We start from the raw sequence: 12,284 nt of genomic DNA on the forward strand, positions 1-12,284 counted from the left end.
ATGGATCTCCAGGTGTTAACTTAATACACATAAATAAATCATGACTATTAGAATAAACTGAGATATAAACAATGAGCCTGTTAAACAGAGAAGAGACACTGCTTTTGTCTTTACAAGTAGTGTGATACAACTATTTTGACCTAGTATAGTGTTAGAAATATTTATTTCAAACACAATAAGCAGATTTAATACATTTTAAATGAAAGACGCTTCATATATATTCTTTGCCTTGTCATGAAGCCATTCTTAGTTAACGCAGGGAGTTAATTAAACTAGCCTTCACTAATCTGTGGGACAATTTACACAGTAATTACTTGAACAGGAACAGACAAGACCTTACAGTTCTTCCAAGCCTCAAGGCTGATATGAGCCTCAAGGCCAATTGCTACAAGATTTAAGCAACCCTCCTGCGCATTCCCCTCAATTCACTAGTTACAGATCAACTTTTAGTAACAGTCCCTCTGGCTTTCTGGAGCCCTATAGTTTGAATTCCTCCACTGAGAGTAAGTGGAATTAACACCACCCTTTAGTACAGCAGTATTTGTAAAATGCAATTTTTTAAGAATTTGCCCTATAATTAAGGTATATGTGTCAGCATCCTCTTTAGTGGCATTGGCAATTAACATTACTAATGACATCTCATGTCTGCAGCCTCTCCTATGCTATTTTGGTCCTCTGTTTCAGGTTCCTAAACACAAGAAATGCTACTTATTTACAAGAAAACACTTCTGTATCTTCCTGGAACAGCTGTTAGCTAAAAAACATGGAAAAAAATTTTGAGCATGTATCTTATCTAAGGTTTATGCAACAGAAGTTAAAGCACATAAGGCACTAGAGACTCAGTACTGGAATACAGGTAGTGTTTTCTTGCCATCATGATCCATATATAACACATAAAGTGAGATGGAGTAATGAAGGGACATTTGGAAAAGCAGTTATTTTTCACAAAATAAATTTCTGGTAGAAGACTCTACAGATAGCAGCTCTTTCTAGTCATGGTCCAACACATATTTTGTAATGCTGATATGACATACCACAGATGCTGTGTAAAACAAAGGTCTTCTTACCATACAACATGGCTGTGCCCAAATCTCTAAATATTCTGGATAAAAGTCATTGAAACAATAACTGCCATGATGTCTTGCAGCATCTCTCTAAAGCCACTAGTGTATGTACTTGTCACTCTTCTATACAATTCTGTTGCTTTGTACAGAATGAAAAAATGATTTCTTTCTTAATACCTGAAAGACTGTACATTGATTATACATGAAATCAACATCTTGTCCCTGGTTTTCTCTGCACTAAAAATAACAGACATTTTGATGGTGGTGAAAAAAGTTCCAATTATCAGATTGCTAGAAATTAAGGAAAAGGATGACAGAAACTTAGAAATACAATTCCATTCTTGACCTACATGCAGGATAAATACAATTACAGACACTCACCGAACTTATGGGTGAATGACACCCTTTACTTTTAAGAACTGTAATAAATAACTTCCTTTGCAAACTCATAAGAAAATGCACATCCTTCCTATATATTCTGTCTGTATGTATATATTTTTTATCATAGAATCATAGAATTTTTTTGGTTTGGAAGGGACTTTTAAAGGTCATCTAGTCCAGTCCACTGCATCAAGCAGGGATATCTTAGATGTTTGCACAAGAAATTAAAAAAACCCACAACTTCATCAATAAGATGAAATGTTTTTAAGGAAAGTGTGGGCACTGATGAGGTTTACTGCAAGTGATGTACAGAAAAAATGTTATCACATTGCCCCTCAGCTCTGGGAGCAGATCCAGCATGATGCAACTGCTTCCCATATCCTGCATATGCCGGTCAGAAGGGAGAGTGATGTCTAAATAACTGCCTGGGAGAGTCTCCAGAAGAACTACATACACTCAGCTTCTGCTGGTAAAACAGTCACTCTGTTACGCTCACCACAACAGAATGGGGAGGACAGGACGTTTACCCTTAGAGAGAAGTTCTCTTAGTGGTCCTGGGACAGCTATGGCTCTTGCACCTTTAGAAACAACATGCTTGGGCTTTGCCCAGAAGCATCTCCTATACACTATTAAAAATTCACTGTCTTTTTTCTGTGGGAGACACCTCCTCTCCACATCATAATTCTTCACAGTTTTCATTATGTTTGCATCAATTGTCTCATAGCCTTGTTTTTGTTGTTTGGTCACTAGGAATCACATAAATTCCTCTTTAGACCAGACTAGTGATGCCAGAAGCTACACCAAAACAAGGAGCTTCCTGCAACCTGTTATTCCCACTGTGCTCTAAGGTCCTTATTTCCACTTGCACCACTCAACTTCCTAGTGGGGAAACATTCTCCCCAAGCCTCACATCAGCCTGCTGCAGGGTGGGAAGGTGGTTGCATGCACCTCAGCCCCACTCTCACTGCACACTGCCCTGCTGGTTTCCACTGACTTGCTTTGCCATAACAAAACCTGTGTTTTCTTTCACCACAGTTTTCTTTTTCTGTTGCAGTTCAGTCCTGAATAAAGCCCTTCTTCAATGGAAAAGTTTCAAAGGACATTTTACAAACTATTCAACTAGTGCAGCGTAGTAGATAGACACATACTTTGGGGAGACACTGCAGTGCGTGGTGCTCCCACCAGCACAAAGCTGAGTTGCATTAGAGCCTTTAGAATGGAATCAGAATGAAATTACTTCCCAGATGTTACTATAACGCCCAGGTCAAGAACTTCCGTTCTCTGCTATTTCTTCGGGAAAACCTTAAAGGAGAGTAAATCGGAAACACTGCCCCGTTCTTCCCTCGTGGGAAAAGCTGCCTCTGTATCCAATCCGCAAGACTACGGACACGACCTTCTGGAGCGGCGGGACGCGGCGAGCGGAGGGGCGGCCGGGGAGCCGCGCTCCGGTGCCCGAGGAGCAGGGAATAGGCGTGGCGGGGCTGCCTGGCGGGAACCGCGCCGCGATCGCCACGGGGGGAACCGCACCGGCCTGCAGCGGGCACGCCGGGCGGGCGTGAGTTCCCCTGGCAGCGGCAAGGCAAACACCGCGCTACACCCCACTCAACGCGGGCCGCCCGCTGTACGACACGGACACGAGGCGACCAGCGACTCCAACTCCCCTTCCACATCCAGCTCCGGCCCCGACAGCGCTACCATCTCCCCCACCTGCCCTGCCCTGCCCTGCCCTGCCCTGCCCCTCCCCGTCCCGCCCCGCCCCACCGGGCTGCGCTGCGGTGGCTCCGGAGGGTGTTGCCCATCCGCGCCGGGGCGGTGCGGGGCGGTACCGAGCGCCCGCAGCTCCCGCCGTCCAGGGGGAAACGCGTCCCGCGGGTGCCGGCGTGCGCGGTCCTGCCGGGTCCGGCCATGCTGGTGTGGCCCCGCGCTCCGCGGGGGTCACCGCTGCCCGCTCGCCTCCGCCCGCCCGCCCGCCGATAAGCAAAGCCATGACCGCAGCGCCCCAGGGGCCAGATCTCAGTTTTCTGAACGAGGAGGAAGCCAGGGCGATTTTCCGGGTGCTGCAGAGGGACGCGGAGCTCCGGCGGGCAGAGAAGGACAGAGTCAGGTAACCGGGTTCCGCTCCCGCCCCATCCGTGCCCGACGCGCCCGCGCGGAGCTGGAGGCGCAGAGCGGGGTCTGCGGGGCGCGCGGCCCCAGCCCCGACGGGAAGAGAGGGAAAAGGGGCAGCGGGAGGGAGGGAGGGAGCCCCGCCGCGAAGGGGCTGCGCCGGTTAGGGCGCTGCGGGGGCAGCGGTGCTGCGCGGCAGAGAGGGCTGCGCTCCCAGTGGGAAGCGGCGATCCTGCCGGGACACCGGGGAGCGCCAGTCCTTCCTGCTAGCGCCGGCGGCTGCGGGGCCGCCCGAGCCGGGCTTCTGAAGCATCTGGAAGTCGGGCTTCTGAAGCGTTTGGGAAACGCGTGTTGTGACAGAGACGGCTCTGAGTCACGGCTGCGGCTTCCCTTGGCACCTCTCATTCCCCGGGGAGGAGGAGGAGGCCGCTTCTGTTCTCCGCCGTGCTGCTGGCTGGGGGTGTGGGCTAAACACCGGTACCCGGGAGACCACGGCGACGGGGAAGTTGTACCGGACCTTGCAGGGAAAGGCGGCGGCTCTGCAGCTCTCGAGCAGATCCCGGAGCCGATCGGGGCAGCTTTTGGAAACCAAGCCAGGCACTCACCTGACTGAAAGGCTGTTCACAAGACTCATGAAAGTGACTTAATTGAATGTCCTGTGCCTTATGAAGATATAGGGCAACCTCGACCTTGCTTCTAGTCTATATCTCCCGTATGCAATCATCCAAGCTATTTGTGTGGATAGTGAGAGCAAACGTCGAGGAATTAATAGAAACTATGCTGGAAAAATGAGCCGTTTATCATTAAAGGTTATAATTTCTTCCCCCAGGTGAGACTTGGTACCTTGTGAAGTGAAAGGCAGTGTTCTCTCAGATTCGCAAGTGGGCACTTTTCACAAGTAATTCTTTCGTGTAAGATGGAGAAGGAATGTTAATGAGTAACACTTCCGTCAAGTGGATTTTTGTATTGTGTATTTTTTATTTCAGTTAAGTGCATTTTATGATGGGCATGTTTAAACATTATATGTCAACACTGACTTACATCTTAAACTTGTCTTAGTTTTCTGTGGCACATGAACCCAGACTGAGTTAAGTTTGGTGATTTCTTTCTTCCATAATTTGGTATTACTTTTCTTTCTTTGATTAATTTCTGTTCCATGTGTCCCATTATGACCCCCCAAAAAAGGAGGAATATTTTGCTGGATAGGGGGAATTACATAGCTGGATAGCTTAAAACCCTGGCTGAGACTGAAGGTGGAGTAAACGCATTGAGGCTTTCAATGATGTACAGAGTCTTGTGAAGCAATAGCCTGCGCTTGAACTCAAGGCTTTCACCTGCCCCCAAATTTCCTTTCTCCATCTGTGTGCTTAGGACTTTGTCAATAGAAAGTGTTCTCTATGCAAAAGCTGTCAAAATAAACATGGTATAACAGGATGTTTCTGGTGATGCTTTACTGAGATGTAGTCTGTTTAAACCTCAGCTGAAGAGGCATTCACAGCTTGAGCAGAAGATAGGCGAAGTGTTTATGACCAAGGCGCCATACTGAAAATCTAGGTTAAACTCTGGATCTCTCAAAGGCTTTGTATGTGTCCTTGGGCTAGTTTCTTAATCTCTCTTGGGCCTAATAAAACTACTTTCTTTCTCACTCCACTTGTCTACCTGGTCTTATTTAGACTGTAAGCTCTTCAGGCCAGGGGACTCCCATCAGGAGAAGACCGGTTCCAGTCTGTGTGGTGTTGTCCTGTGCTACTATAATCAAAGTAATAACAGTGATCACCCTGGAGGGCCAAATCCTGCAGTTCCTATATGACCACAGTGAGCTTCAGAGGCTCTAAACAAAATTGCATTTGTTCCTCTTTGTCCCATATGCCTTCCTCCATGTCATTCTTATTACTATTATTTTGATAATTAACTTTGTAGACTTTTTTCAGTTTAAAAGTTTTAAAATAATGCCTGAGCACTGTGGTAACCCACTCCTGGGATATTTTAAAAGTGTGATTTTGAAGCTATTTGATTTATGCCATCAATCAAATGAGGCATGTAGGAAGGGCTGTGGAATGGAGGGAGCAGTGCCATCAATACTGCTTTTGTTTGCACAGAGTTACTGAAGTGAGTTGTCCTTTGAACTGCTCTGGAGCATGGTTTTGTAAAGAGCTAGTTGGAGCTGGGCAGAGCCAGAGAGCAAGTCAATAACAAACATCAGGCTCACTGGTCAAGTTTGTTCAGTGACCATCTGTATTTACAGTATAGGTCCCTGTATAGAATGATCTAGATGGGATTGACAGAGGGAATGAAGCATTTGCTGGCAGATCCCAAGTCAGGTTCTAATGACTGCGCTGATCTTGTCCATGCTGTTTGATATCATACGAGCAAGCACATAGCTGTCTGCCAGTGTCTTGAAAGATCAATGAAAAATTGAAATCCATTCCCAGATGTAACTCTGGAATCAAAAAAGCAGGAACAAACTTTTCTCTTTTTACAAGTTGCATTTGTTATATAGAAAAATGTTAACACTAGTTAATTTCAAAATATGAAATAAGATCAGAGGATGAATCCTGGCATTCTGTGTGGTTTATTGTGTTCGACACATGACAACTATAGTTCAGGGGAGTTGATTTTCAGATAAACACAAATGTATTGCAGTGCAACATGAAATACTGACCTCCTCAAATTCCTCCTCAAATGTATTGAGCTTGTAATTGTTTCCAGATAAATATATATAGTTTTTCTTTTCTTATTGCTTACATACACTGGAAACTGGGTAGAACCATTGTTTCTCTCTTCACCCAGACAGCCCACACCTTTGTGAAATCAGATGCATATTGGGGATATTTTCTGGGATAAGGCTAGTTGCTTTATACAACCCCTGTCATCTCCCTTTCTCTCTATAGCCTTTGTGTGGAGTGGGAACGTGTGAGTTAGGTGGTCAATTGTGTGCCTTTGTGTAATTCTCAGCCCCACTTATAGTTGTCCCTCCCTGTTCCTCCTGATGCCCCTGCACATTCTCTGGGTACTGTCGGCCTTTTCTTGGCTCCCTTGACAGGCTTCAGACCTCTAAGCCTAGCCTGGAAGACCTCTCAGTATTGCTTTCACTTTTATGCAGAAATGAACTGTGTGTCCTGTTGGACCTTTATTTGTTCTTGCCACTGGCAGGGAGCCCAGCTCCTGATGTGCCCTGGGCTGCAGGTTCCCAGGACTGACAGGACATTTTTTGTCTTGTTTTCTTTCCAGTGCCCTCTGGTGGCTCCTCTCAGCAGCACCTTTGCACAGCCACAGCAAATCAGCCGTATCTGACACCTTCTTCCTCGAAACAGAGAAGCAGCAACAGTCAGCTTTGGTATACCTCACATGGCTGTTCACTGCTATATGCACTGAAAATAATTCAGAAACTTATTAATCACGTATTTAATTTAAAAGAAAATGTTAGTTTTGGACTTGGGTAACACTTGGCTTCAGTATTCTTTGTTCATCCAGTCCATCTCATTCATAATACCAATTCGGAGAAAACCTCATTTATCATAAGTGTTAGCATGGGAGAGAGATGGAGGTTAGGGTCTGTATATCAATATACATGCATTGTTCCATAATAGTAATTGCACTGTCAAGGCAGAAGTCCAATTCAATTTATGAAATGCTAGTTTAGTAAGCCTGGTTAATGAAACTGGTGATTTTGCAGATGCTTGTGGAAGGAGGTTCTTTCCAACAAATATTTCAATCAGTTAGATGCCCAGGAGAAGATATGGAGGAATATAACATGATCAAAGTGCAGTATGACTGCATGTTCAGATGGCTCCTTAGCAATTCAATTTCCGTAAGAACACAATGAATGCCTGCTGTAGGCTCAGTTACTAACACCACAGGTCACCTTTCCATATATAATGAAATAGCCCTGAAAATCACAACATAAAAACACTCCAGATGTTATTTGACTTATGGTTTCAAGACTTCAGAGTGCACCCAGTTCATCCTCCTCAGTGTTGTTCTGCAGCTGCTGGAGACAGAAATAAAAAAAGAATTGACAGCTAATATTTGCATGGAGAGCCCCAGGTCCCAAAGGCTTAACAAACCTGTAGGTGCTTCTCTTTTCTGTCCTTTATCCAAGAAGCTAATGGGTAGGGGGAAGGGAGGCTGGCTGCTTCCCATCTCTTCAGGACAGCACTTCAGAGCCTGGAAGGTAGCAGAGGAACTGACAGTCCCTGTAGGAAGGCTTAGCAGTAGTAGGGCATGAAGCTATGGGATACAGAGGTGGAGCTACTGCCTTTCATCTCCAAGGAAGCTCCTCCCTCTGCAGTGTGGAGAGGCGGGCAGTGCCCCAGCAGGTACCTTCCCCGGCAGCTCTGGGGCTCTGATGCCTCATAGTGTCTGAGCACTGGGTGCTGAGATGCACCTCCACTGCTGGAGCAGCACCAGGGCCCACAGAAAGCAGCTGAGAGGAGCCAGGAAACATGGAGCCAGCTACTTAAAAGAGGCTGCAGGTAGGGGGATGTGGCATTGGAACAGTGGGAACAACTGGTACAGTTGCAGGTTGTCCAAGAAATGGATGGTTGGGAGATATAGCAGAAGAGCTAAGGATAAATAGAAAATATTTTTAAAAGCGCACAAGAACTCTCTCTTCTTTAATAACTTTTATTTAGGAGATTTGTCTGTTTCATATAATGTTCCTATTATGACCACATACAATAGCCTTGTGCTGGTCTTGTTTATTAATCCTTGAGAAAAAGGGAAATACTCTTATCTTCACTTTCAAACAGGACATTGAAAATAACTGAGGGACTGAGCCACTGAATGGGGAAATGAACCTGCCTCCCTGAATAGCAGTTGTATCTTCTAGATCATGTTTCGAAAACTAACTATGCCTTTATTGTGTAAGGATTTCTTTCTCTTTTTCAATAGGAAGAATGGCAAAACTTAATTACCAGCTCTAGAGCATATTTTGGGCACCAGGCACTGTCTATGAATAGGAACTGAAAAAAAGAAGAAAGGGGAATGGAACTTTTGGAAGAGAAGAGCACTTATTCCATTTGCATTAATTTGTTTTGCTCTTTTCCAGTTGTTTTTTACCTTTTTTTTTTAATTTATTTAGTAGATTTATTTTACAGATTACAACGAGAATAGGTGGCAGCAAAGCAGGGGTTTGTTTTAATTTATCCTCAAATTAAAAGTTGAAAAGCATATGAAATTAATTGGCAGGTACAGTCAGCACCACTCAGTCCTTCACTCTTGCTGACCCATTAACAACATATGATTCTTGTGGGAAAGATGAATCCTCTCCTTAGACTGTTCTAAACAGTCTTTGCAATAAATCATTCGGATGTACTTATTTGCTACAGGAACACAACTGTTCTTACTGCCTCACCACAGATCATCTACTGAGTTCATTTGTTGCATGTAATTCCTTACTGTATTTTCTTGGTCAACATTTACTCTCATGGGTCTGCCAATAGAACGTGGGAATAAAACTGTGCATGGGAAATGTATCTTTTCATCTTTTTCCATTCTCATAACCTTGGGAAGGCATTTGTTGCAGAAGTGCAGACATACTCAGCTTTGTATGTATTTGAGCATACTCATACTAGGTGCTTCAATTATATTGTCTTGCTTACAATTTGAGGGGTATGCCATTACAGCCTTTGTTTTGTCGTATTCACAGAAGTAGTCCTCTTTACCCTCTTGGAGACTAAGAGTAATTTATTGGGTGTTAGAGATCTAGATTTGGGGGCCAACTCCTCAAAATTACAAAGAATTTTTAGAATGAACTCCAAAATACATGAGGAGAGCAGGCCGGATACCAGGAGAGCACTACTTGGGAATATTGTTGTTTCAGTGGAGCTTCCTCCCTGAACAAAGCATTAATAAAGAAATTCTTTCATAAGAGATACTCCACCCGGGAATGTCTCAGGGCGCAAGTGTTCTATTGTGTCTTGTTTGTGGAGGAGATACTATTATTACTTTCCACTGATACTGTGCCACCTGCATGTTTAGTGGTTTGTCAACACTTAGGAAAATAGGTCCTTGCAGCCTTGAAGCACTAATATGCAAAAGAAGTGCAAATAGAAGCAAAGATGGCAGGGAAGACTGATCTAAAAAGCTTTACACACTTTGGTAAACAATTACTGTCATAAATAATCCCATTTTGGGACTTGCCTTGTTTGAATGGAGGTACTGTAACCAAATGCAATTAGTTAAGTTGCATATCGAGTTTTTTCCTCTTTGTGGTTTTTCCATAGTCCTGTCTTGTGAGTCCTGGAGGAACTGGGACTTCACTTGGGATGAGGAAGAGCAGGTAGAAATGGCCAGGGGTAGGTGGGCACAGCATGTGCCTTCTTCTCTGTCAGTTTTTAGCCCTGTCCATCTGGGCTAACTAGACCAAAGTCTGTGGTGTAATTCCGGTTTTACATCTACAGAGCAGGGTCTGGACCAGCATTGCTGCCAGCTCATTGGTCTTGTGCTTTCATAGTGAACTAATTCCAGTGTCAATCCTTTCCTCCAAAGCTTTGTGTTTGAGAGCAAGGGACTTCCTATAGTGTGTGTGATGGCAGACGGAGACCCAGAATCACCTTTTGAGTTGTGTTACATTTCAAAGAGCTTGTCTGTAGTGCACTGAATGTATTTCTTCTTTCTTCAGGTTACTGGGGCCATGGTGGTTCCCCATGGTGGCTCCCCACAGGGCTGGCAGGGCAGGGACTTGCTCCCAGGGCCTGTCCCACCCTCCCACTACCCCAGCAAGACAGACAGGCAGCCCCAGCTGGACACTGTGGTGGCGTGGCCAGGCTGGGGGACTGAGTCAGAACCAGGGTCGGGGTCAGGCCTGATGAGGGCACACAGGTCCACCACAGCCTAGTGGTAATGGGGCAGGGCTGTGGTGATGATACAGGGACAAGGTCAAGTCATGTAGTCATGTCAGGGTCAGGTCTAGTGACAGTGACCAGGGTCAGCCATGGTCCCATGATGGCTGGGCAGGCCACGGGTGGGATGGCCAGGATGAAGCCAGATTGGGATGTCAGCTCGGGAGTCAAGGCAGTGGCTGTGCACAGACAGAGCTGGGGATGCATCTGGGGCTGTAACTGGGGCAAGACCCGGTGGGACAGCCTCCCTTTAAAAGCAGCTCCCAGGGAAAGGAGGGCTTGCCATTGCTGAGACCTGTGGCTGTCTCCACGGCACTGTTCTCCAAGGCCACCAACTCTGCTCCTCCCAAGCTGGTCCAGGGCCCTAGTGGCCAAACCCACAAAAGCAAGGAGAACATAGGACACTTTGACCCATGCTCATTCAGACAGAGGCCTTGTGCCAGGGTTTTCAGGCTATTGAGGCTAATGTTTGCATTTTCAAGTGACAAGATAATGTAAAAATGAAAATCACAAAGATTATTATTGTTATTGTTATCTAGCTCAATTCTGATTTCACTAGGGCTCATAAAAATAAGACACTGTTGAAATTGATGAGATTTAAGCCAATGCTTACTGTTAAGCCCATCAGTAAACATTTTCTAAGTTCAAGCTTAATGGTAAAAGTAGAATTAAATGGACTTTGTCTATATGGATAAATTGACCAGGCTTCAAAAATAGGTCAGACACAGCAGTACAAGAAAGCATTAACTACTGAGTAGACAGTCAATATGAGGAGTTATTCTGGAATAACTAATGCAGAATAGTTCAATTTTGTTAGGTTTTCCATGGAGATGTGACCCAATTAAGGAATCGTATACCTTGTAGGAAATCTGTACACTTCCCATGTTTGATCTTTTCAGTAGTAATGCCTCTACATTCTCAACACCATCTGTCTCCTCCACAATTCAAGTGCAGAAGTTAAATTAATAATTGACATTAGTGGATATTGGAAATAGCCATTAGGTGGAAGAAGAAGCAAGCAGAGTCATGGAGGTGCCTGGAGAACTGTCTGAAATGCTGAAAACATCAGCAAAGTTGATGAAACTCTCACTTTAGCTCAGCTTTCTTATATATGTCTATTAAAAGTTGTTTGTAATGCCAGTGGCACGTGTGTAGGGTCATTGGGCCTCTGGAAGGTAATGCCACTGAAGTGTAACATCCACTGCTTGTCACTGCTGTAAGGAAAGAAATGAATATCAGTTTCTCATGCTGACAGCTTCTACTCGTTGTCTGTGTCCCAAGACCTTCAAGTCCTTGCACATATTTCAGAAATAGTAAATTGGTTATGCCAGTAAGTCAAAAAAGTGTGACACAGAAACATGTCTGATTTGTGTTCAAAGTGGCTGGATATCTCCCCACCTGTACTGGCACATCTCTGCTCCAGTGCTGTGCTCAGGTTATATGTGTCATGTAGTCCTGTCAAAGACTACAGCATATGCTTTCTGTGGTGAAGCCCAAGGTGCTGGAGTTTTGTTGAATTTGGTCCCCGAGGTACATCCAACTCTCATATCCATCTGTCATGCAGCACTTGCACCTCTTGTAGTTGTGGCTGTTGGCAATGCCTCCCTAATGGCTGAGAGCAAAGCTAGTTGGGCTGTATGTCAAGACTTCAGCTGATGTTCATTGGTTTCTATTGGATACTGTTTTGATGGCATTTGAAAAATGTTGCATGTGTCTGCTTCCATTTCTTCTTTAAAATTTAGGTTTTGTCAGTGGTGTATGTATACTGACTTTAATCATCCTTTAAAATCTTTCTGCTCTCTGAATCCAGTTTTCAAGTCAAGTGGAGTTTGGCCCAATGGAGTTTTGAACTTTGGGCACAGAGGACCTTTTCTTCTCTGTTGCACAA

At 44.9% G+C, this 12,284-nt stretch overlaps 1 protein-coding gene across 3 annotated transcripts in view; it reads left to right on the top strand.

The window, feature by feature from the left end:
• The first annotated feature begins 3,211 nt into the window (after nucleotides 1-3,211).
• LOC127467640 (protein O-glucosyltransferase 3-like) overlaps nucleotides 3,212-12,284 on the top strand; it is a 62,441-nt gene continuing 53,368 nt past the window's right edge. Inside the window, exon 1 of one of the 3 annotated variants that reach the window (XM_051779791.1) lies at nucleotides 3,212-3,549. In XM_051779791.1, the coding sequence (XP_051635751.1) occupies nucleotides 3,431-3,549 (119 nt within the window). In that variant the 5' untranslated portion in view covers nucleotides 3,212-3,430. The remainder of the gene's footprint in view (nucleotides 3,550-12,284) is intronic. The other 2 variants (XM_051779792.1, XM_051779797.1) reach the window with 2 other exon arrangements.

This window comes from Manacus candei, unplaced genomic scaffold (genome assembly GCF_025592945.1).
Source record: "Manacus candei isolate 608988 ecotype Guabito, Panama unplaced genomic scaffold, ASM2559294v1 h1tg000014l, whole genome shotgun sequence".
Classification (NCBI taxonomy): domain Eukaryota; kingdom Metazoa; phylum Chordata; class Aves; order Passeriformes; family Pipridae; genus Manacus; species Manacus candei.